The following is a 25,090-nucleotide window of genomic DNA, read 5'->3' as shown; positions in this document are numbered from 1 at the left end:
GAGGCGGTAATTCGTACATCATTGTCGTATACGCCCAGCATATACATTCTTAACAACATAGGGTATAAAAACATGATCTAGTCGTGAATTCTCAAGCAGCAAAAGGTGGAACAGCCGTGGTGGCCAAGGCCAGGTAGACTTAACGCGTGGCACCAGGGAGAGATCAAATGGAGAAGTCCTCCAGGAACACTAGAGGGCGCTGGCCGTTAGTGAAGGTGGAGAGCATCAGAGATACATCTGAGTGGTAGGTAGGCCTGGGTGAGACAGGCAGGCAGCAGCAGCTGACTGACAGACAGAGACAGACAGACAGGAGGCTCTACATAGACTCGCCAAGAGAATCATCATCATCCAGAGATAGGGGCAGGTAGAGATCCTACAGGGGAAAACATGGAGGATCATTATCTGAATGAGCTGGGGCAGGGGTTTTCAAACTTTTCAAACCCAGGGACCCCCATCCAGGCAAACCGGCAGACCAGGTATATATTAACAAAAAAATAAATGAACACATCTCATCATCAGATGAATGATAATGGCAAGTAGAAGTAATCAACATTTTATGAATTTATTTGGTAGACAGTTTCATTATTATGACCTCCCCACAGTTCACTAGAAGAGAAAGTGGAGACTAACAGTCTATTAGCTAGAAAGGTAAAGGTATCTTGGCGCCATAGAGAACATTTGCTATGATAAAGCACATTCTGCAATTCTACCCATTTTCCCATGGCGCTGAGACAATTCTGATGTTTTTAAAGCTAATTTCCTGCAATTCTATTCATTTTGCCATGGCTACTGCGGTGTTCCTCTGCGGAAACAATATAAAATAATATATGGGCTTGTGCCCTGAAAACCTGGATTTTGGAATTTTCGATTCTCCCTGACAAACCATGTTTCCATCTACAGTTTTTATGCGAGTCAAGTCATACCGTATGAAAAAAAAATAACGAGAGTTGTGATGGAAACAGGAACGGTCGGTACAATTACATAACATGGGGTATCTTTTGTGACTAACTATTATTATACATTTTTTGCTTTAATATTGCAGATACAGTGCATTCAGAAAGTATTCAGACCCCTTGACTTTTTCCACATTTTGTTTCATTACAACCTTATTCTAAAATGAATGAAATAACCCCCCCCCCTCACCAATCTACACACAATACCCCAAAAACAGTTTTTTTTATTTGTGCAAGATTATTAAAAAAAAACAGAAATATTACATTTACATAAGTATTCAGACCCTTTACTAAGTACTTTGTTGAAGCACCTTTGGCAGCGATTACAGCCTCGAGTCTTCTTGGGTATTAACCTATAAGCTTGGCACACCTGTATTTGAGGAGTTTCTCCCATTCTTCTCTGCAGATTTTCTCAAGCTCTGTCAGGTTGGATGGGGAGCGTCGCTGCACAGTTATTTTCAGGTCTCTCCATGTTCAAATCGGGTTCAAGTGCGGGCACTGGCTGGGCCACTCAAGGACCTGTCCCAAAGCCACTCATGCGTTATCTTGGCTGTGAGCTTAGGGTCGTTGTCCTGTTGGAAGGAGAACCTTTGCCCTCGGCTGAGGTCATGAACGCTCTGGAGCAGGTTTTCATCAAGGATCTCTCTGTACTTTTCTCCATTCATCTTTCCCTCAATCCTGACTTGTCTCCCGGTCCCTGCCGCTGAAAAACATCCCCACAGCATGCTGCTGCCACCACCATACTTCACCGTAGGGATTGTGCCAGGTTCCCTCCAGACGTGACGCTTGGCATTCAGGCCAATGAGTTCAATCTTGGTTTCATCAGACCAGAGAATCTTGTTTCTCATGGTCTGAGAGTCTTTAGGTGCCTTTTGGCAAACTCCAAGCAGGCTGTCATGTGCCTTTTACAGAGGAGTGGCTTCAGTCTGGCCACTCTACCATAAAGGCCTGACTGGTGGAGTGCTGCAGAGAGTGTTGTCCTTCTGGAAGGTTCTCCCATCTCCACAGAGGAACTCAAACTCTGTCAGAGTGGCCATCGGATTCTTGGTCACCTCCCTGACCAATACCCTTCTCCCTCAATTGCTTAGTTTGGCTGGGCAGCCAGTACTTCCATTTAAGAATGATGGAGGCCACTGTGTTCTTGGGGACCTTCAATGCTGCAGACATTTTTTTGGAACCCTTCCCAAGATCTGTGCTTCGACAGAATCCTGTCCAGGAGCTCTACGGACAATTCTTTTGACCTCATGGTTTGGTTTTTGCTCAGACATGCACTGTCAACTGTGGGACCTTTATATAGACTGGTGTGTGCCTTTCCAATTCATGTCCAATCAATAGAATTTACCACAGGTGGACTTCAAGTTGTAGAAACATCTCAAGGATGATCAATGGAAACAGGATGCACCTGAGCTCAATTTTGAGTCTCACAACAAAGGGTCTGAATACTTATGTAAATAAGGTATTTCTGTTTTATATTCTAGATTCTTCAAAGTAGCCACCCTTTGCCTTGATGACAGCTTTGTACACTCTTAGCATTCTCTCAACCAGCTTCATGAGGAAAGCTTTTCCAACAGTCTTGAATGAGTTCCCACATATGCTGAGCACTTGTTGGCTGCTTTTCCTTCATTCTGCGGTCCAACTCATCACAACCCACCTCAATTGGGTTGAGGTCGGGTGATTGTGGAGGCGAGGTCATCTGATGCAGCACTCCATCACTCTCCTTATTGGTAAAAGTAGCCCTTACACAGCCTGGAGGTGTGTTGGGTCATTGTCCTGTTGAAAAACAAATGATAGTCCCACTAAGCGCAAACTAGATGGGATGGCGTATCGCTGCAGAATGCTGTGGTAGCAATACTGGTTAGTGTGCCTTGAATTCTAAATAAATCACAGACAGTGTCACCATCACACCTCCATGCTTCATGGTGGGAACCACACATGCGGAGATCATCCGTTCACAACTGCATCTCACAAAGAAAGACACTGCAGTTGGAACCAAGGATCTCAAACTTGGACTCATCAGACCAAATGACAGATTTCCACCAGTCTAATATCAATTGCTCATGTTTCTTGGTTGAGAGAATGCCAAGAGTGTGCAAAGCTGTCATCAAGGCAAAGGGTGGCTACTTTGAAGAATCTCAAATATAAAATATATTTTGATTTGTTTAACACTTTTTTGGTTAATACATGATTCCATATGTGTTATTTCATGTCTTCAGTATTATTCTACAATGTAGAAAATAGTAAAGGTAAAGAAAAACCTTGGAAGGAGTAGGTGTGTCCAAACGTTTGACTGGTACTGTATGTATGAAATTTGTTTTGATTTAGAATGGACCATTATCATGCACCTGTATCGAAACAGGCTCAGGGAAAAAAATACAAGCATCCTCCATTTGCACTTAAATAGCAAATGGAGGATGCTTTTCCCAATGGTTTATTTTCATGCCAGCCAGGTAGGCTATACTCCTTGTCATGTCTACTCCCGCTCCTTCCCTCCGGCGTTCGAGGTCGCCGGTTTACTAACCACCGGTCCTGGCATTCATCATTAGGCACACCTGGACTCCATCACTTCACTGATTACCTCCCCTAAATCTGTCACTCCCTTAGTCAATACTGCCTGGGGAATGGAACTGTGTGTTTCATGTTTATACGCTACTCGTGTTTGTTATATTGTTCTCTGTTCCCTTTATTATTAAACTCACCACCTGCACGTGCTTCCCTACTCCCAGCGTCTACGTTACACTCCTGTTGTAAATATAAGCAATGTGCTTAATTTCAGGAAAGTTGAGAAATAAATATACTAGGCCTAGCCTATAGAAAGCTGATGGGATCCTCCTCTTTTTATTAGAGGCCATCACTCCGTTTTCTCCTGTAATTGCATAGCCTATAGAAATGTTGCGCAACATGAGCTCATGGGCTCTCATGAAGTGTTTGATTAGATTTTTGATTACATTTGCATCGATGTCAGAGTGATTAGAGGGGCAAGAGAGTGCTGAGTATCAAGCAGTAGCAGTTTGGTAGGCTACTAACGACCAGCAGCAGCATCAAAGCTTGGAGAAGCCTAATTACCATGACTAAACGGTCATGTGGAATTTGACTGCCTTCATGACTCGTGACCGCGGTAATATGGTCACCGCAACAGCCCTAGTCCTCCCACTACGACTCTGGAAACAATTCAGTTTATTAGGCTACAGATTAAATAACTTATGATAAACTTCACAGGGTGGGGAAAGTGCACAGTAATCTTAATTATCTTTTCCAATAAATATCGAGGGTCTGATTCCGGTGACATGATGATCGATGCTTGACTGCCGTTTGATAAATAAAAATATTCTCCATAATAATCTCATCATGTAGACAAGCATGGCACACCCTACTGTATCTGCAAGCCATTGGCTAAAGCCCCAAGAACAGAGTAGACACATTTGCTATTTAACGCAACAGTTTTTGTGACAAAACTATCGGTAGAGCTGAACATGTATTTGGTACATGAAAACTTAAGCAAAAAAGTACTTTGTGTGCACTACATCATCACGCTCTGATTTCTATCTGCAACAAGTCTGTTTGGTGGAAACACACCACTGTGTATATATAAAGGTGTATATTTTCTTTATGCGGATTTTAGAACATTCACATGAAAATCTGTCGCCAATTGAGTGGAGACCTAGCTAGTGTCTAGCTTTAATTTGATTGTTAGTTCTCAAAGATGGTATTAATTATTCTTTGATCTGGTTTTGGTCGTTTAAGTTGACAGTTTTCCATCCTGAAAATTGCCCACTTAGACTAAGACTAAGAATTTTCTATACAGAAAAAAACGTGTAATTGGCTCCAATGACTGTAATTTCCTCGATATCAAATGGGTAGTTCAAGATAGCCATTTATCTACTTCCCTAGAGTCGGATGAACAGAAACAGCTAGCATGCTAACTGTTCCTGTAGACTTCCAGTCATTGCACTAACGCTAGATAGCATTGGCTTGTGAAACTACCTCTAACTTCCTTCATATGGGATGCAGATACATAAAATAAAAATGTTAAAAATCAAAAAAAAATGCGGACCCCCTGAGTACTTCAGCGGACCCCGTGGATCCTCGTTTGAAAACGCCTGAGCTATGGGACAGATCCTGTTCTATGAGTTCTGAGCTGAGCTATGGGACAGATCCTGTTCTATGAGTTCTGAGCTGAGCTATGGGACAGATCCTGTTCTATGAGTTCTGAGCTGAGCTATGGGACAGATCCTGTTCTATGAGTTCTGAGCTGAGCTATGGGACAGATCCTGTTCTATGAGTTCTGAGCTGAGCTATGGGACAGATCCTGTTCTATGAGTTCTGAGCTGAGCTATGGGACAGATCCGGTTCTATGAGTTCTGAGCTGAGCTATGGGACAGATCCGGTTCTATGAGTTCTGAGCTGAGCTATGGGACAGATCCGGTTCTATGAGTTCTGAGCTGAGCTATGGGACAGATCCGGTTCTATGAGTTCTGAGCTGAGCTATGGGACAGATCCTGTTCTATGAGTTCTGAGCTGAGCTATGGGACAGATCCGGTTCTATGAGTTCTGAGCTGAGCTATGGGACAGATCCGGTTCTATGAGTTCTGAGCTGAGCTATGGGACAGATCCTGTTCTATGAGTTCTGAGCTGAGCTATGGGCTTATAGGTGAAGTATGAGAGAGATGAAGAGAGAAGGCAGTATGAGGGAGAACAGGGAAAGAGAGAGAGGGGGGAAGAGAGGGAGGGATAGGTAGTGGAGAGGATGGGGTACCTTCTGCTTGCGGTGGATGCCTGGGCTGTTGGGGGTGGAGGTGGGGGACTGCTTGCGGTGGATGCCTGGGCTGTTGGGGGTGGAGGTGGGGGACTGCTTGGAAATTGGGGTAGAGAGCTGGCTGCTGGAGCCCGTCCCGTTGGCTGTGAGAACCCAGACAGAGTGAGAAAGAAAAGGTGTAAAGAGAATAAGAGAAAGAGAGAGAAAAAGAGAGAGACCAGTGAATTAGATTGTGTAAGACCTGTGTGCCAGGAGTAATGTCTGTCACAGCCAGAAGAGGTCTGGCCACTCCTCAGAGCCCGGTTCCTCTCTGGGGTTTTTCCTAGATTCCTGCCTTTCTAGGGTGTTTTTGCTAGCCACTATGCTTCTACATCTGCATTGCTTGCTCTGTGGAGTTTTAAGCTGAGTATCTGTATAGCACTTTATGACAACTGCTGATGTAAAAAGGACTTTATACAATACATTTGATTGATTCATTGAGTGCTTGGCCCTCACTTGGCTGTGGACAGTCTCTCTGGGCGGCTGACTGACTGGGTCCCTGTTTGTTCCTCTCTGCCGGGGGACATTTGGTCATTACTCTACAGCCCTTTCAGGTTGCTAAGATACCCCTGGCCTAGACAGTGTTTACATCAGAGTGGTGTGATGTCGTAGTTTGTGGAGGAAGACTTTTTAAAAGAGCAAAACTGAATCCCGAAGGAAAGACTAAAACAGATGGCCACTCTCTCTTCCAGGCTGGTAACAGGTACAGTAGCACAAGAGCAGAGCTTCGCAGATGAAGCCAACTTCAATTCCATAAAGCTCATATCTTCATCCAGATCTAAAATGTCTATTTAACTAAAACCAGACAACCAGAACTAAAAAGCCAAGAATGAATGATATGAAAGCAGTATGGACAGAACTAGGTTGGGAAGGCAATGAAGATATGGACTATTCTAGTCCATGCCTATTTCAGAAGATTGGTCTATGGGTGTATATGCTGTAAAGCAGTATAATGACCAGGAGATTAACTTTTCCTGTCACATACAGACAACTTTTAGTCTGATTCCAGGGGTACACAGAAACATGCATCATAGAAAACCTGGATTTTATTTCAAATGAAGAAAAATAACAAAAAATGTGCAACAAAACTAAACAAACAAACAAAACAGCCAAAACAATGAAATACCAAACATAAACAGTGTGATGATGTCCTTCAAAACCAAACTATTTTGATAATGTGTCTGACTGCAGTGTAAAATTGGGGCCTCTGTTGAGGCTGTAAAAATCTTTTCATTGAGACATTTGTCTTACGTTCTCCTGCTCATGACGTGGCTGCATCAGATCAAATGAAACAGGCCAACACTGGTACCCTCTACCCCTGTCTCTACCCTGTGTCCCCCCACCCATCCTGATTCCATCACCCACCCGGGTGGCTACTCCACCCTCATCACAATAAAGAGGCTGGTTAACCTTGGACACATTAGAAGGACTAGCCACTTGGCTGTCCATCTGCTGCCTTTACAAGCCTGGGCCCCGCCGGTACACACTGAAATATTAAACCTAACACAACATACCTAATGGAGGTGCACAAATTGAGATGAAATAGCCAACGTTTGATCAGTGAGTTCAGTCTGAGCCAGCACCTCACTGTGGAGTGACATCAGACCAGGGAGCACGCGACACTAAACCAATCAGTCGGCGTGACATCAGACCAGGGAGCATGCGACACTAAACCAATCAGTCGGCGTGACATCAGACCAGGGAGCATGCGACACTAAACCAATCAGTCGGCGTGACATCAGACCAGGGAGCATGCGACACTAAACCAATCAGTCGGCGTGACATCAGACCAGGGAGCATGCGACACTAAACCAATCAGTCGGCGTGACATCAGACCAGGGAGCATGCGACACTAAACCAATCAGTCGGCGTGACATCAGACCAGGGAGCATGCGACACTAAACCAATCAGTCGGCGTGACATCAGACCAGGGAGCATGCGACACTAAACCAATCAGTCGGCGTGACATCAGACCAGGGAGCATGCGACACTAAACCAATCAGTCGGCGTGACATCAGATCAGGGAGCATGCGACACTAAACCAATCAGTCGGCGTGACATCAGACCAGGGAGCATGCGACACTAAACCAATCAGTCGGCGTGACATCAGACCAGGGAGCATGCGACACTAAACCAATCAGTCGGCGTGACATCAGACCAGGGAGCATGCGACACTAAACCAATCAGTCGGCGTGACATCAGACCAGGGAGCATGCGACACTAAACCAATCAGTCGGCGTGACATCAGACCAGGGAGCATGCGACACTAAACCAATCAGTCGGCGTGACATCAGACCAGGGAGCATGCGACACTAAACCAATCAGTCGGCGTGACATCAGACCAGGGAGCATGCGACACTAAACCAATCAGTCGGCGTGACATCAGACCAGGGAGCATGCGACACTAAACCAATCAGTCGGCGTGACATCAGACCAGGGAGCATGCGACACTAAACCAATCAGTCGGCATGACACATGTCAGCAAGGATAGCACCTTAATGGTGTCTAGTATGTATAACAGGTCTAGTATGTATAACAGGTCTGGTATGTATAACAGGTCTAGTATGTATAACAGGTCTAGTATGTATAACAGGTCTAGTATGTATAACAGGTCTAGTATGTATAACAGATCTAGTATGTATAACAGGCCTAGCATGTATAACAGGCCTAGCATGTATAACAGGCCTAGCATGTATAACAGGTCTAGTATGTATAACAGGTCTAGTATGTATAACAGGTCTAGTATGTATAACAGGTCTAGTATGTATACCAGGTCTAGTATGTATACCAGGTCTAGTATGTATACCAGGTCTAGTATGTATAACAGGTCTAGTATGTATACCAGGTCTGGTATGTATAACAGGTCTAGTATGTATAACAGGTCTAGTATGTATAACAGGTCTAGTATGTATACCAGGTCTAGTATGTATAACAGGTCTAGTATGTATAACAGGTCTAGTATGTATAACAGGTCTAGTATGTATAACAGGTCTAGTATGTATAACAGGTCTAGTATGTATAACAGGTCTAGTATGTATACCAGGTCTAGTATGTATACCAGGTCTAGTATGTATAACAGGTCTAGTATGTATAACAGGTCTAGTATGTATAACAGGTCTAGTAGTCATAACAGGTCTAGTATGTATAACAGGTCTAGTATGTATAACATGTCTAGTATGTATAACAGGTCTAGTATGTATAACAGGTCTAGTATGTATAACAGGTCTAGTATGTATAACAGGTCTAGTATGTATAACAGGTCTGGTATGTATAACAGGTCTGGTATGTATAACAGGTCTAGTAGTCATAACAGGTCTAGTATGTATAACAGGTCTAGTATGTATAACAGGTCTAGTATGTATAACAGGTCTGGTATGTATAACAGTTCTAGTAGTCATAACAGGTCTAGTAGTCATAACAGGTCTAGTATGTATAACAGGTCTAGTATGTAAAACAGGTCTAGTATGTATACCAGTATGTATAACAGGTCTAGTATGTATAACAGGTCTAGTATGTATAACAGGTCTAGTATGTATAACAGGTCTAGTATGTATACCAGGTCTAGTATGTATAACAGGTCTAGTATGTATAACAGGTCTAGTATGTATAACAGGTCTAGTATGTATAACAGGTCTAGTATGTATAACAGGTCTAGTATGTATACCAGGTCTGGTATGTATAACAGGTCTAGTATGTATAACAGGTCTAGTATGTATAACAGGTCTAGTATGTATAACAGGTCTAGTATGTATAACAGGTCTAGTATGTATAACAGGTCTAGTATGTATAACAGGTCTAGTAGTCATAACAGGTCTAGTATGTATAACAGGTCTAGTATGTATAACAGGTCTAGTATGTATAACAGGTCTAGTATGTATAACAGGTCTGGTATGTATAACAGGTCTGGTATGTATAACAGGTCTAGTAGTCATAACAGGTCTAGTATGTATAACAGGTCTGGTATGTATAACAGGTCTGGTATGTATAACAGGTCTAGTATGTATAACAGGTCTAGTATGTATACCAGGTCTAGTATGTATACCAGGTCTAGTATGTATACCAGGTCTAGTATGTATAACAGGTCTAGTATGTATAACAGGTCTAGTATGTATAACAGGTCTAGTATGTATAACAGGTCTAGTATGTATACCAGGTCTGGTATGTATAACAGGTCTAGTATGTATAACAAGTATAACAGGTCTAGTATGTATAACAGGTCTAGTATGTATAACAGGTCTAGTAGTCATAACAGGTCTAGTATGTATAACAGGTCTAGTATGTATAACATGTCTGGTATGTATAACAGGTCTAGTATGTATAACAGGTCTAGTATGTATAACAGGTCTAGTATGTATAACAGGTCTAGTATGTATAACAGGTCTAGTATGTATAACAGGTCTGGTATGTATAACAGTTCTAGTAGTCATAACAGGTCTAGTATGTATACCAGGTCTAGTATGTATAACAGGTCTAGTATGTATAACAGGTCTACTATGTATAACAGGTCTAGTATGTATACCAGTATGTATAACAGGTCTAGTATGTATAACAGGTCTAGTATGTATACCAGGTCTAGTATGTATAACAGGTCTAGTATGTATAACAGGTCTAGTATGTATAACAGGTCTGGTATGTATAACAGGTCTGGTATGTATAACAGGTCTGGTATGTATACCAGTATGTATAACAGGTCTAGTATGTATAACAGGTCTAGTATGTATACCAGGTCTAGTATGTATACCAGGTCTAGTATGTATACCAGGTCTAGTATGTATAACAGGTCTAGTATGTATAACAGGTCTAGTATGTATAACAGGTCTAGTATGTATAACAGGTCTAGTATGTATAACAGGTCTAGTATGTATACCAGTATGTATAACAGGTCTAGTATGCATAACAGGTCTAGTATGTATAACAGGTCTAGTATGTATAACAGGTCTAGTATGTATAACAGGTCTAGTATGTATAACAGGTCTAGTATGTATAACAGGTCTAGTATGTATACCAGTATGTATAACAGGTCTAGTATGTATAACAGGTCTGGTATGTATAACAGGTCTAGTATGTATAACAGGTCTGGTATGTATAACAGGTCTAGTATGTATAACAGGTCTGGTATGTATAACAGGTCTGGTATGTATAACAGGTCTGGTATGTATAACAGGTCTGGTATGTATAACAGGTCTAGTATGTATAACAGGTCTGGTATGTATAACAGGTCTGGTATGTATAACAGGTCTAGTATGTATAACAGGTCTAGTATGTATAACAGGTCTGGTATGTATAACAGGTCTAGTATGTATAACAGGTATAGTATGTATAACAGGTCTAGTATGTATACCAGTATGTATAACAGGTCTGGTATGTATAACAGGTCTGGTATGTATAACAGGTCTGGTATGTCTAACAGGTATGGGGTGTATAACAGGTCTAGTATGTATAACAGGTCTAGTATGTATAACAGGTCTAGTATGTATAACAGGTCTAGTATGTATACCAGTATGTATAACAGGTCTAGTATGTATAACAGGTCTGGTATGTATAACAGGTCTAGTATGTATAACAGGTCTGGTATGTATAACAGGTCTAGTATGTATAACAGGTCTGGTATGTATAACAGGTCTGGTATGTATAACAGGTCTGGTATGTATAACAGGTCTGGTATGTATAACAGGTCTAGTATGTATAACAGGTCTGGTATGTATAACAGGTCTGGTATGTATAACAGGTCTAGTATGTATAACAGGTCTAGTATGTATAACAGGTCTGGTATGTATAACAGGTCTAGTATGTATAACAGGTATAGTATGTATAACAGGTCTAGTATGTATACCAGTATGTATAACAGGTCTGGTATGTATAACAGGTCTGGTATGTATAACAGGTCTGGTATGTCTAACAGGTATGGGGTGTATAACAGGTCTAGTATGTATAACAGGTCTAGTATGTATAACAGGTATAGTATGTATACCAGTATGTATAACAGGTCTAGTATGTATACCAGTATGTATAACAGGTCTGGTATGTATAACAGGTCTGGTATGTATAACAGGTCTAGTATGTATAACAGGTCTAGTATGTATAACAGGTCTAGTATGTATAACAGGTCTGGTAGTCATAACAGGTCTAGTATGTATAACAGGTCTAGTAGTCATAACAGGTCTAGTATGTATAACAGGTCTAGTATGTATAACAGGTCTAGTATGTATAACAGGTCTAGTATGTATAACAGGTCTAGTATGTATAACAGGTCTAGTATGTATAACAGGTCTAGTATGTATAACAGGTATAGTATGTATACCAGTATGTATAACAGGTCTAGTATGTATACCAGTATGTATAACAGGTCTGGTATGTATAACAGGTCTGGTATGTATAACAGGTATAGTATGTATAACAGGTCTAGTATGTATACCAGTATGTATAACAGGTCTGGTATGTATAACAGGTCTGGTATGTATAACAGGTCTGGTATGTCTAACAGGTATGGGGTGTATAACAGGTCTAGTATGTATAACAGGTCTAGTATGTATAACAGGTATAGTATGTATACCAGTATGTATAACAGGTCTAGTATGTATACCAGTATGTATAACAGGTCTGGTATGTATAACAGGTCTGGTATGTATAACAGGTCTAGTATGTATAACAGGTCTAGTATGTATAACAGGTCTAGTATGTATAACAGGTCTGGTAGTCATAACAGGTCTAGTATGTATAACAGGTCTAGTAGTCATAACAGGTCTAGTATGTATAACAGGTCTAGTATGTATAACAGGTCTAGTATGTATAACAGGTCTAGTATGTATAACAGGTCTAGTATGTATAACAGGTCTGGTATGTATAACAGGTCTAGTATGTATAACAGGTCTAGTATGTATACCAGTATGTATAACAGGTCTAGTATGTATACCAGTATGTATAACAGGTCTGGTATGTATAACAGGTCTGGTATGTATAACAGGTCTAGTATGTATAACAGGTCTGGTATGTATAACAGGTCTAGTATGTATAACAGTATGTATAACAGGTCTAGTATGTATAACAGGTCTAGTATGTATAACAGGTCTAGTATGTATAACAGGTCTAGTATGTATAACAGGTCTAGTATGTATAACAGGTCTGGTATGTATAACAGGTCTGGTATGTATAACAGGTCTAGTATGTATAACAGGTCTAGTATGTATAACAGGTCTAGTATGTATAACAGGTCTAGTATGTATAACAGGTCTAGTATGTATAACAGGTCTGGTATGTATAACAGGTCTAGTATGTATAACAGGTCTAGTATGTATAACAGGTCTAGTATGTATAACAGGTCTAGTATGTATAACAGGTCTAGTATGTATAACAGGTCTGGTATGTATAACAGGTCTAGTATGTATAACAGTATGTATAACAGGTCTAGTATGTATAACAGGTCTGGTATGTATAACAGGTCTAGTATGTATAACAGGTCTAGTATGTATAACAGGTCTAGTATGTATAACAGTATGTATAACAGGTCTAGTATGTATAACAGGTCTAGTATGTATAACAGGTCTAGTATGTATAACAGGTCTAGTATGTATAACAGGTCTAGTAGTTAAAACAGGTCTAGTAGTTAAAACAGGTCTAGTAGTTAAAACAGGTCTAGTAGTTAAAACAGGTCTAGTAGTTAAAACAGGTCTAGTAGTTAAAACAGGTCTAGTAGTTAAAACAGGTCTAGTAGTTAAAACAGGTCTAGTAGTTAGTGTTGAGGGAGATTGCTGCCCACTCCTGATTGTTCTCTTCAAATCTATGTCTATCTATCTTGTTGCCCCCCCCCCCCCCCCCCCCCTTGGCACAGACAGCATATGTCACGGATAATAATACCTCCAAGCTCTAGAGACAGATGTGAGGTATTTACAATCTTCCACTACCTTTGTTTCCTTTTCATATTTAATATTTTCACCAATGCTTAAGGAAAGCAGATCTGGATTAGTATCATTTAGTAATTCATAATCTGCTCACATTATCCTGATCAGACAAAGGCTGGATTTTCTTGTGTCCCCATTTTGATTTGTTAGTGGGGGTATTGGGCAACACAGCATGCAGAAAGTGTTGTGTTGAGGTTAGAGGGCAGTGCCCACCAGTAAACATTGTCTTCCTCATTGTCTCACTCACAGTATAGACAGACATGGCAGACGGAACAGACAACAACGGGAACCAGGGTTTAAACACCATGACTGTGCAATCAAATCCTGGACAACAACATGCAAAATACAGACATATAATTCAACATAAAAAAAATGAATGAAACAAAATCAATAGAACAGAAAGTCACATTATGATAATGACATATAAAAACAATAACCACCACATGCATCCATGTCAGTTTGTTTAAATCTAGCTGCGTTTAGAATCAGGGTGGGTGGATGGATGCACATAGTAAAGGTGAGTAGTAGTATCTGTAATAAAGTCTATGTGGGCCAGCATGGAGTCACATAGTAGATGAGACAACAATGAGCTCACTCGATTCAGCAGGAGACTTGCTGCGCCGGATCGGACCTGGACTCTTAGAACCTTTCTTCTTCATCATCCTGCACCCTTCTGTGAAGAGAAACGCACGCACAGACAGACAGACAGACAGACAGACAGACAGACAGACAGACAGACAGACAGACAGACAGACAGACAGACAGACAGACAGACAGACAGACAGACAGACAGAGACAGAGACAGAGACAGTGTGAGCATCAGACAAACAGGAATCACAGTTGCATCTTTCATGTGAAAGGCAGCATTGACAAAGAAATAGACGTTCATACAAACAGATTGACATGAACACTGTAAAATGTTAATTGATACCAAATGGCATACAGATGTGTCTTTAATGAAGTCCATTGTTGCTGAAATGTTTTCAGCAAGGTGGGTAGTTTGGTGATCTCTGTTGTACAAAGACTAGCTTCATAGTGAGCTTCAGTCTATGTGGTTTCTGTGTGTACAGCAATTATATATTGTGTACGCAGAGCGGTGAGGTTTACTGTCTGTAGACAGTATGCAGAGCGGTGAGGTTTACTGTCTGTAGACAGTATGCAGAGCGGTGAGGTTTACTGTCTGTAGACAGTATGCAGAGCGGTGAGGTTTACTGTCTGTAGACTCCGCCAGCGCCCACCCCTCCTCTAGCGCCCACCCCTCCGTCTAGCGCCCACCTCTAGCGCTCATCCCTCTAGCATCAATCCCTCTAGCGCCCACCCCTCCGTCTAGCGCCCACCCCACCTCTAGCGCTCATCCCTCTAGCATCAATCCCTCTAGCGCCCACCCCTCCTCCAGCGCCCACGCCTCCTCAGCGCCCACCGCTCCCTCTAGCTCCCATCCCTCTGTCTAGCGTCCATCCCTCCGCCCTCCTCTAGCGCCCACCCCTCCGCCCTCCTCTAGCGCCCACTCCTCCTCTAACGCCCTCACCTCCTCTAGCGCCCATCCCTCCGTCTAGCGCCCATCCCTCCGTCTAGCGTCCATCCCTCCGTCTAGCGTCCATCCCTCCTCCCGCCTCTAGCGCCCCTCCCTCCGCCCTCCTCTAGCACAAATTCCTCCGCGCTCCTGTTGCGGCCATCCCTCCTCTAGCGCCCATCCCTCTAGCGCCCATCCCTCCTCTAGCGCCTATCCCTCCTCCCGCCTCTAGCGCCCCTCCCTCCGCCCTCCTCTAGCACAAATCCCTCCGCGCTCCTGTTGCGGCCATCCCTCCTCTAGCGCCTATCCCTCCTCTCGCCTCTAGCGCCCATCCCTCTAGCGGCCACCCCTCCGCCCTCTGCTAGCGCCCACCCCTCCGCCCTCTGCTAGCGCCCACCCCTCCATCTAGCGCCCATCCCTCCTCTAGCGCCTGCTCATCCCTCTTGCGCCCATCCCTCTATCTAGCGCCCTCCTCTAGCGGCCACCCCTCTAGCGCCCACCTCTCCTCTAGCGCCCACCCTTCCTCTAGCGCCCACCCCTCCTCTAGCGCCCACACCTCCTCTAGCGCCCACACCTCCATCTAGCGTCCATCCCTCCTCCCGCCTCTAGCGCCCTTCCCTCCGCCCTCCTCTAGCACAAATCCCTCCGCGCTCCTGTTGCGCCCATCCCTCCTCTAGCGCCCATCCCTCAACCCTCCTCTAGCGCCCATCCCTCAACCCTCCTCTAGCGCCCATCCCTCAACCCTCCTCTAGCGCCCATCCCTCAACCCTCCTCTAGCGCCCATCCCTCTAGCGCCCATCCCTCCTCTAGCGCCCATCCCTCCTCTAGCGCCCATCCCTCTAGCGCCCATCCCTCCTCTAGTGCCCATCCCTCAACCCTCCTCTAGCGCCCATCCCTCAACCCTCCTCTAGCGCCCATCCCTCTAGCGCCCATCCCTCCTCTAGCGCCCATCCCTCAACCCTCCTCTAGCGCCCATCCCTCCTCTAGCGCCCATCCCTCAACCCTCCTCTAGCGCCCATCCCTCAACCCTCCTCTAGCGCCCATCCCTCCTCTAGCGCCCATCCCTCAACCCTCCTCTAGCGCCCACCCCTCCATCTAGCGCCCATCCCTCCTCTAGCGCCTGCTCATCCCTCTTGCGCCCATCCCTCTATCTAGCGCCCTCCTCTAGCGGCCACCCCTCCTCTAGCGCCCACCTCTCCTCTAGCGCCCACCCCTCCTCTAGCGCCCACCCCTCCTCTAGCGCCCACACCTCCTCTAGCGCCCACACCTCCATCTAGCGTCCATCCCTCCTCCCGCCTCTAGCGCCCCTCCCTCCGCCCTCCTCTAGCACAAATCCCTCCGCGCTCCTGTTGCGCCCATCCCTCCTCTAGCGCCCATCCCTCAACCCTCCTCTAGCGCCCATCCCTCCTCTAGCGCCCATCCCTCCTCTCGCCTCTAGCGCCCATCCCTCCTCTCGCCTCTAGCGCCCATCCCTCCTCTCGCCTCTAGCGCCCATCCCTCCTCTAGCGCCCATCCCTCAACCCTCCTCTAGCGCCCATCCCTCCTCTAGCGCCCATCCCTCAACCCTCCTCTAGCGCCCATCCCTAATCTAGCGCCCATCCCTCCTCTAGCGCCCATCCCTCAACCCTCCTCTAGCGCCCATCCCTCAACCCTCCTCTAGCGCCCATCCCTCAACCCTCCTCTAGCGCCCATCCCTCCTCTAGCGCCCATCCCTCAACCCTCCTCTAGCGCCCATCCCTCCTCTAGCGCCCATCCCTCAACCCTCCTCTAGCGCCCATCCCTAATCTAGAGCCCACCCTTCCGCCAGTGCCCATCCCTCCGTCTAGCTCCCACCCCTCCGCCCTCCTCTAGCGCCCATCCCTCCGCCCTCTAGCGCCCATCCCTCCGCCCTCCTCTAGCGCCCACCCCTCCGTCTAGCGCCATCCCTCCCTCTAGCGCCCACCCCTCCTCTTAACGGCCACCTCTCCGCTCTCCTCTAGCGCCCACCCGTCCTCTAGCGCCCATCCCTCCGCCCTCTAGCGCCCATCCCTCCGCCCTCTAGCGCCCATCCCTCCGCCCTCCTCTAGCGCCCACCCCTCCGTCTAGCGCCATCCCTCCCTCTAGCGCCCACCCCTCCGTCTAGCGCCCACCCCCCGTCTAGCGCCCACCCCTCCGTCTAGCGCCCACCCCACCTCTAGCGCCCACCCCTCCGTCTAGCGCCCACCCCTCCGTCTAGCGCTCATCCCTCTAGCATCAATCCCTCTAGCGCCCACCCCTCCTCCAGCACCCACCGCTCCTCTAGCTCCCATCCCTCTGTCTAGCGCCCACCCCCCGTCTAGCGCCCACCCCCCGTCTAGCGCCCACCCCCCGTCTAGCGCCCACCCCCCGTCTAGCGCCCACCCCTCCGTCTAGCGCCCACCCCACCTCTAGCGCCCACCCCTCCGTCTAGCGCCCACCCCTCCGTCTAGCGCCCACCCCACCTCTAGCGCCCACCCCACCTCTAGCGCCCACCCCACCTCTAGCGCCCACCCCACCTCTAGCGCCCACCCCACCTCTAGCGCCCACCCCACCTCTAGCGCCCACCCCACCTCTAGCGCTCATCCCTCTAGCATCAATCCCTCTAGCATCAATCCCTCTAGCATCAATCCCTCTAGCATCAATCCCTCTAGCGCCCACGCCTCTAGCGCCCACGCCTCCTCTAGTGCCCATCCCTCTGTATAGAGCCCATCCCTCTGTCTAGCGCCCATCCCTCTGTCTAGCGCCCATCCCTCTGTCTAGCGCCCATCCCTCTGTCTAGCGCCCATCCCTCCGCCCTCCTTTTGAGCCCATCCCTCCTCTAGCGCCCATCCCTCCTCTAGCGCCCATCCCTCTGTCTAGCGCCCATCCCTCCTCTAGCGCCCATCCCTCCTCTAGCGCCCATCCCTCCTCTAGCGCCCATCCCTCTGTCTAGCGCCCATCCCTCTGTCTAGCGCCCATCCCTCCTCAGCGCCCATCCCTCCTCTAGCTCCCATCCCTCTGTCTAGCGCCCATCCCTCCGCCCTCCTCTTGAGCCCATCCCTCCTCTAGCGCCCATCCCTCCGCCCTCCTCTAGCACAAATCCCTCCGCGCTCCTGTTGCGCCCATCCCTCCTCTAGCGCCCATCCCTCTAGCGCCCATCCCTCCTCTAGCCTCTAGCGCCCATCCCTCAACCCTCCTCTAGCGCCCATCCCTAATCTAGCGCCCACCCTTCCGCCAGTGCCCATCCCTCCGTCTAGCTCCCACCCCTCCGCCCTCCTCTAGCGCCCATCCCTCCTCTAGCTCCCATCCCTCTGTCTAGCGCCCATCCCTCCTCAGCGCCCAACCCTCCTCTAGCTCCCATCCCTCTGTCTAGCGCCCATCCCTCCGCCCTCCTCTTGAGCCCATCCCTCCTCTAGCGCCCATCCCTCCGCCCTCCTCTAGCGCCCCTCCCTCTGTCTAGCGCCCATCCCTCCGCCCTCCTCTTGAGCCCATCCCTCCTCTAGCGCCCATCCCTCCGCCCTCCTCTAGCGCCCCTCCCTCTGTCTAGCGCCCATCCCTCCGCCCTCCTCTTGAGCCCATCCCTCCTCTAGCTCCCATCCCTCTGTCTAGCGCCCATCCCTCCGCCCTCCTCTTGAGCCCATCCCTCCTCTAGCGCCCATCCCTCCGCCCGCCTCTAGCGCCCCTCCCTCCGCCCTCCTCTAGCACAAATCCCTCCGCGCTCCTGTTGCGCCCATCCCTCCTCTAGCGCCTATCCCTCCTCTCGCCTCTAGCGCCCATCCCTCAACCCTCCTCTAGCGCCCATCCCTAATCTAGCGCCCACCCTTCCGCCAGTGCCCATCCCTCCGTCTAGCTCCCACCCCTCCGCCCTCCTCTAGCGCCCACCCCTCCTCTTAACGGCCACCTCTCCGCTCTCCTCTAGCGGCCACCCCTCCGCCTTCCTCTAGCGGCCACCCCTCCGCCCTCCTCTAGCACCCACCCGTCCTCTAGCGCCCATCCCTCCGCCCGCCTCTAGCGCCCCTCCCTCCGCCCTCCTCTAGCACAAATCCCTCCGCGCTCCTGTTGCGCCCATCCCTCCTCTAGCGCCCATCCCTCCTCTCGCCTCTAGCGCCCATCCCTCAACCCTCCTCTAGCGCCCATCCCTAATCTAGCGCCCACCCTTCCGCCAGTGCCCATCCCTCCGTCTAGCTCCCACCCCTCCGCCCTCCTCTAGCGCCCACCCCTCCTCTTAACGGCCACCTCTCCGCTCTCCTCTAGCGGCCACCCCTCCGCCTTCCTCTAGCGGCCACCCCTCCGCCCTCCTCTAGCACCCACCCGTCCTCTAGCGCCCATCCCTCCGCCCTCTAGCGCCCATCCCTCCGCCCTCTAGCGCCCATCCCTCCGTCTAGCACCCATCCCTCCGCCCTCCTTTAGCGCCCCTCCCTCCTCTAGCGCCCCTCCCTCCTCCCTCCTCTAGCGCCCATTCCTCCACCCTCTAGAGCCTTTCACTCCACCCTTCTCTGTTGTCCATCCCTCCACCCTCTAGAGCCTTTCCCTCCATCTTCCTCTAGCGCCCATCCCTCCTCCAGCGCCCATCCCTCCGCCCTCCTCTAGCGCCCACCCCTCCGTCTAGCGCCCATCCCTCCTTCTAGCGCCCACCCGTCCTCTAGCGCCCACCCCTCCGTCTAGCGCCCACCCCTCCGTCTAGCGCCCATCCCTCCGTCTAGCGCCCATCCCTCCGTCTAGCGTCCATCCCGTTCGCCCTCCTCTAGCACCCATCCCTCCGCCCTCCTCTAGCACCCATTGCTCCGCTCTCATCTAGCGCCCCTCCCTCCTCTAGCACCGATCCATCTGCCCTCCTCTAGCGCCCATCCCTCCACCCTCTAGAGCCTTTCCCTCCACCCTCCACTAGCGCCCATCCCTCCTCCAGCACCCATCCCTCCGCCCTCCTCTTGCGCCCATCCCTCCTCCAGCGCCCATCCCTCCGCCCTCCTCTTGTGCCCATCCCTCCTCCAGCGCCCATCCCTCCGCCCTCCTCTCGTGTCCATCCCTCCACCCTCCTCTCGTGTCCATCCCTCCACCCTCCTCTCGTGTCCATCCCTCCACCCTCCTCTCGTGTCCATCCCTCCACCCTCCTCTCGTGTCCATCCCTCCACCCTCCTCTCGTGTCCATCCCTCCACCCTCCTCTAGTGTCCATCCCTCCACCCTCCTCTCGTGTCCATCCCTCCACCCTCCTCTCGTGTCCATCCCTCCACCCTCCTCTCGTGTCCATCCCTCCACCCTCCTCTCGTGTCCATCCCTCCACCCTCCTCTCGTGTCCATCCCTCCACCCTCCTCTCGTGTCCATCCCTCCACCCTCCTCTCGTGTCCATCCCTCCACCCTCCTCTCGTGTCCATCCCTCCGCCCTCCTCTCGTGTCCATCCCTCCGCCCTCCTCTCGTGTCCATCCCTCCGCCCTCCTCTCGTGTCCATCCCTCCGCCCTCCTCTCGTGTCCATCCCTCCGCCCTCCTCTCGTGTCCATCCCTCCACCCTCCTCTCGTGTCCATCCCTCCACCCTCCTCTCGTGTCCATCCCTCCACCCTCCTCTCGTGTCCATCCCTCCACCCTCCTCTCGTGTCCATCCCTCCACCCTCCTCTCGTGTCCATCCCTCCACCCTCCTCTCTGTCTGTCTTTTCTGCCTGCGGAGAGCTGATTACACAGTGTCTGTTTGTCTTCTCTCTCCTAACCTTCACGCACCAGGAGTCACACAGCCAGATGTCTGTGTGCCAGTGCTCGTGTGAAATGCCACCGGGTATTCAAAAATCCTTCACACCTAAAGAGCATATTAGACACTCACTTCCCCTCTACACCACGCTCACCCCGCCCCTCTCTGGCAGAGTGGTTTAGTCTATGAAATGCTCTGCTACAGCCCCAGGGAGAGGAAATTGTGTGACCCAACGATGACAGAAGTGTTCTTAAAATGACAGAGTTGACTTATCTGAAATAGCCTTATGTATTTAGACTTTTAAAGGGTTAACTAAAGGGCTTTGAGTTCAGTCCACATTTGCCATGGCCAATTGAAGGTGATCCAATTCTGCTTGTAGTGATGCTTATTAAATACTGAGCTACATACACTCCCCTCTGTCTCCTGCAATGGCCATCAAAACTGGCTACATTTTTATGTGCAAATTCGATTAAGCAACATGATCCAAATCTATACCAAATATGTCTGTGTATGGTGATAGGGTTGGATTATCTCTGACTGTGCTGTATCAGTTTGGACCAGTGCAGTGTGTGAAAGACAGGGCCACTCTGTTCCTCGCCCCTGGCCCCACCCAGGCCAACCCAGTGGTCTCCAGCAGACATAATATGATGTCAGTGTGATGTCGGCATGACCCCACTGACCTTGGTTATTAAAGGCTCCCTGGGCTGATTTGGGTTTGGTTCCAGAGGGGTAGAGCGCTGAAAGAAAGGAACCACAACATTAAAGCACACGGGCCAACTCCTTCAGTCAAGGACCCAGTGAGAGGGCAGGCAGGGGGTTAGGAAATGGACCCTGCCTAAAACATATCAATCCTACACTGATAGTGTACCGTAATCATGTATTTGATGACTTTCCCTTGTTACTGAGCTCTCTGCTATAGAGAGGTGTGACGAGGTATGGGAGAGGGTGCTGAGTGTGCAGTGGCCTGTGTAGCTATTGTGTGAAAATAGCCTTTAAACACCTGTAGGTAGTGGCCAGGCTGGGTAGTGTAGCTCTACTTCTCTCCTCCACTCAGAGTCAGTATCAGCACCAATGATCTCAACCTGTCACCAACAAGATGAATGGCTGTTCCTCCACCCAGACTTATCTTTCCCTGCTGCTTACTGCACACAACACAGCAGACCAATACTTTACCTTTACATTCACTACACACACACACATGAATACACAATGGCACACACTATATTTATATTTATTCTGGTATGTAAGAGGTATCTGTTCTAGTGTAGCCTGGAAATGCCTGTCCTACATGTAGGCCTGTCTTTTAAAATGTCATGGGAGGAACACATAGAATGGCCATTCTTAAGTCCTTTCCATTATGGCCCTGGCGGTGCCTGAGCCTGTTTGGCATTTGAGGTGCCCTAGAGACTACTTACCACTCTATTTACATGTCTAAAACCTAATTTACATAAACCCCATCTAAATAATGAGCTCTAGTGCAATACTGATTTGAAAGACCTAAACGTTGGACTATAAAGAAAAAACTCCAAAAGGAGGCAAAAGAAGAAGGCTATGTGATGTATTTGCCAGTCACTCCATTGAACAGCTAGCTACCATAATCTACATGTGGACTGAGCTGGATGTTGACATAACTGAGTCCGGCCTCTAGCCAAAATCTGGGTTTTCTGGGGTGCTGATATTTTATTTAACTATATATTTCAGAGAGATTATTTCCTTTCTAAATCAGACCTGCGAGTTCCTATCTGCACTGTGCGTGTGTGTGTGTGTGTGTGTGTGTGTGTGTGTGTGTGTGTGTGTGTGTGTGTGAGTGAGAGAGAGAGAAAGAAATATACAGTGACTAAAATACCACAATCACATTGACAGATTAGAGAATTTCACAAAAGGTTACAACACTTCCTATGTTGCAGTGTATACAGTACAAATATAACACACGTCACATCATAGAAAATTGACAATATTGTAGATAGAACAGTAACAGTAACATTTGACGACACTAAATCAGTGACTTTTGCAGTGTATGAGGGAAACAGGTCCCAGGGACTTAAGCAGGGAACAGTGATTCAGTGAGAGTGGTGTGAAGGGGGACTAGCCGTGTTACAGCGGTGTAGTTAGTGACTAGCCGTGTTACAGCGGTGTAGTTAGTGACTAGCCGTGTTACAGCGGTGTAGTTAGTGACTAGCCGTGTTACAGCGGTGTAGTTAGTGACTAGCCGTGTTACAGCGGTGTAGTTAGTGACTAGCCGTGTTACAGCGGTGTAGTTAGTGACTAGCCGTGTTACAGCGGTGTAGTTAGTGACTAGCCGTGTTACAGCGGTGTAGTTAGTGACTAGCCGTGTTACAGCGGTGTAGTTAGTGACTAGCCGTGTTACAGCGGTGTAGTTAGTGACTAGCCGTGTTACAGCGGTGTAGTTAGTGACTAGCAAGGTTACAGTGGTGTAGTTAGTGACTAGCAAGGTTACAGTGGTGTAGTTAGTGACTAGCCGTGTTACAGCGGTGTAGTTAGTGACTAGCCGTGTTACAGCGGTGTAGTTAGTGACTAGCCGTGTTACAGCGGTGTAGTTAGTGACTAGCCGTGTTACAGCGGTGTAGTTAGTGACTAGCCGTGTTACAGCGGTGTAGTTAGTGACTAGCAAGGTTACAGTGGTGTAGTTAATGCCTAGCTGTGTTAGTGGTGTAGTTAGTGACTAGCAAGGTTACAGTGGTGTAGTTAATGCCTAGCTGTGTTACAGTGGTGTAGTTAGTGACTAGCAAGGTTACAGTGGTGTAGTTAGTGCCTAGCCGTGTTACAGTGGTGTAGTTAGTGACTAGCCGTGTTACAGCGGTGTAGTTAGTGACTAGCCGTGTTACAGTGGTGTAGTTAGTGACTAGCCGTGTTACAGCGGTGTAGTTAGTGACTAGCCGTGTTACAGCGGTGTAGTTAGTGACTAGCCGTGTTACAGCGGTGTAGTTAGTGCCTAGCTGTGTTACAGTGGTGTAGTTAGTGACTAGCAAGGTTACAGTGGTGTAGTTAGTGACTAGCCGTGTTACAGCGGTGTAGTTAGTGACTAGCCGTGTTACAGTGGTGTAGTTAGTGACTAGCCGTGTTACAGCGGTGTAGTTAGTGACTAGCCGTGTTACAGCGGTGTAGTTAGTGACTAGCCGTGTTACAGTGGTGTAGTTAGTGCCTAGCTGTGTTACAGTGGTGTAGTTAGTGACTAGCAAGGTTACAGTGGTGTAGTTAATGCCTAGCTGTGTTACAGTGGTGTAGTTAGTGACTAGCCGTGTTACAGCGGTGTAGTTAGTGACTAGCCGTGTTACAGCGGTGTAGTTAGTGACTAGCCGTGTTACAGCGGTGTAGTTAGTGCCTAGCCGTGTTACAGCGGTGTAGTTAGTGACTAGCCGTGTTACAGCGGTGTAGTTAGTGCCTAGCTGTGTTAGTGGTGTAGTTAGTGACTAGCCGTGTTACAGTGGTGTAGTTAGTGACTAGCAAGGTTACAGTGGTGTAGTTAGTGACTAGCAGTGTTACAGTGGTGTAGTTAATGCCTAGCCGTGTTACAGTGGTGTAGTTAGTGACTAGCAAGGTTACAGTGGTGTAGTTAGTGACTAGCCGTGTTACAGCGGTGTAGTTAGTGCCTAGCCGTGTTACAGTGGTGTAGTTAGTGACTAGCCGTGTTACAGTGGTGTAGTTAGTGACTAGCAAGGTTACAGTGGTGTAGTTAGTGACTAGCAGTGTTACAGTGGTGTAGTTAATGCCTAGCCGTGTTACAGTGGTGTAGTTAGTGACTAGCAAGGTTACAGTGGTGTAGTTAGTGACTAGCAGTGTTACAGTGGTGTAGTTAATGCCTAGCCGTGTTACAGCGGTGTAGTTAGTGACTAGCCGTGTTACAGCGGTGTAGTTAGTGACTAGCCGTGTTACAGCGGTGTAGTTAGTGCCTAGCCGTGTTACAGCGGTGTAGTTAGTGACTAGCCGTGTTACAGCGGTGTAGTTAGTGACTAGCCGTGTTACAGCGGTGTAGTTAGTGACTAGCCGTGTTACAGCGGTGTAGTTAGTGCCTAGCTGTGTTACAGCGGTGTAGTTAGTGCCTAGCTGTGTTACAGTGGTGTAGTTAGTGACTAGCAAGGTTACAGTGGTGTAGTTAGTGACTAGCAGTGTTACAGTGGTGTAGTTAATGCCTAGCTGTGTTACAGTGGTGTAGTTAGTGACTAGCAAGGTTACAGTGGTGTAGTTAGTGACTAGCCGTGTTACAGCGGTGTAGTTAGTGACTAGCCGTGTTACAGCGGTGTAGTTAGTGACTAG

At 48.1% G+C, this 25,090-nt stretch overlaps 1 protein-coding gene across 1 annotated transcript in view; it reads right to left on the bottom strand.

Moving 5' to 3' along the window:
* Nucleotides 1–316: 316 nt before the first annotated feature.
* Nucleotides 317–25,090, bottom strand: part of LOC120021710 (neuronal migration protein doublecortin-like) — an 82,585-nt gene continuing 57,811 nt past the window's right edge. Inside the window, exons 4-7 of the mRNA XM_038965552.1 lie at nucleotides 14,239–14,313; nucleotides 5,756–5,849; nucleotides 1,605–1,608; nucleotides 317–373 (exon numbers count right to left, since the gene is read on the bottom strand). Coding sequence (XP_038821480.1) covers nucleotides 317–373; nucleotides 1,605–1,608; nucleotides 5,756–5,849; nucleotides 14,239–14,313 — 230 coding nt within the window. The remainder of the gene's footprint in view (nucleotides 374–1,604; nucleotides 1,609–5,755; nucleotides 5,850–14,238; nucleotides 14,314–25,090) is intronic.

Source organism: Salvelinus namaycush, chromosome 26 (genome assembly GCF_016432855.1).
Source record: "Salvelinus namaycush isolate Seneca chromosome 26, SaNama_1.0, whole genome shotgun sequence".
Taxonomy (NCBI): Eukaryota; Metazoa; Chordata; class Actinopteri; order Salmoniformes; family Salmonidae; genus Salvelinus; species Salvelinus namaycush.
Note: the sequence above shows the minus strand (reverse complement) of the source record. Positions and strands in the feature narration are given on the sequence as shown.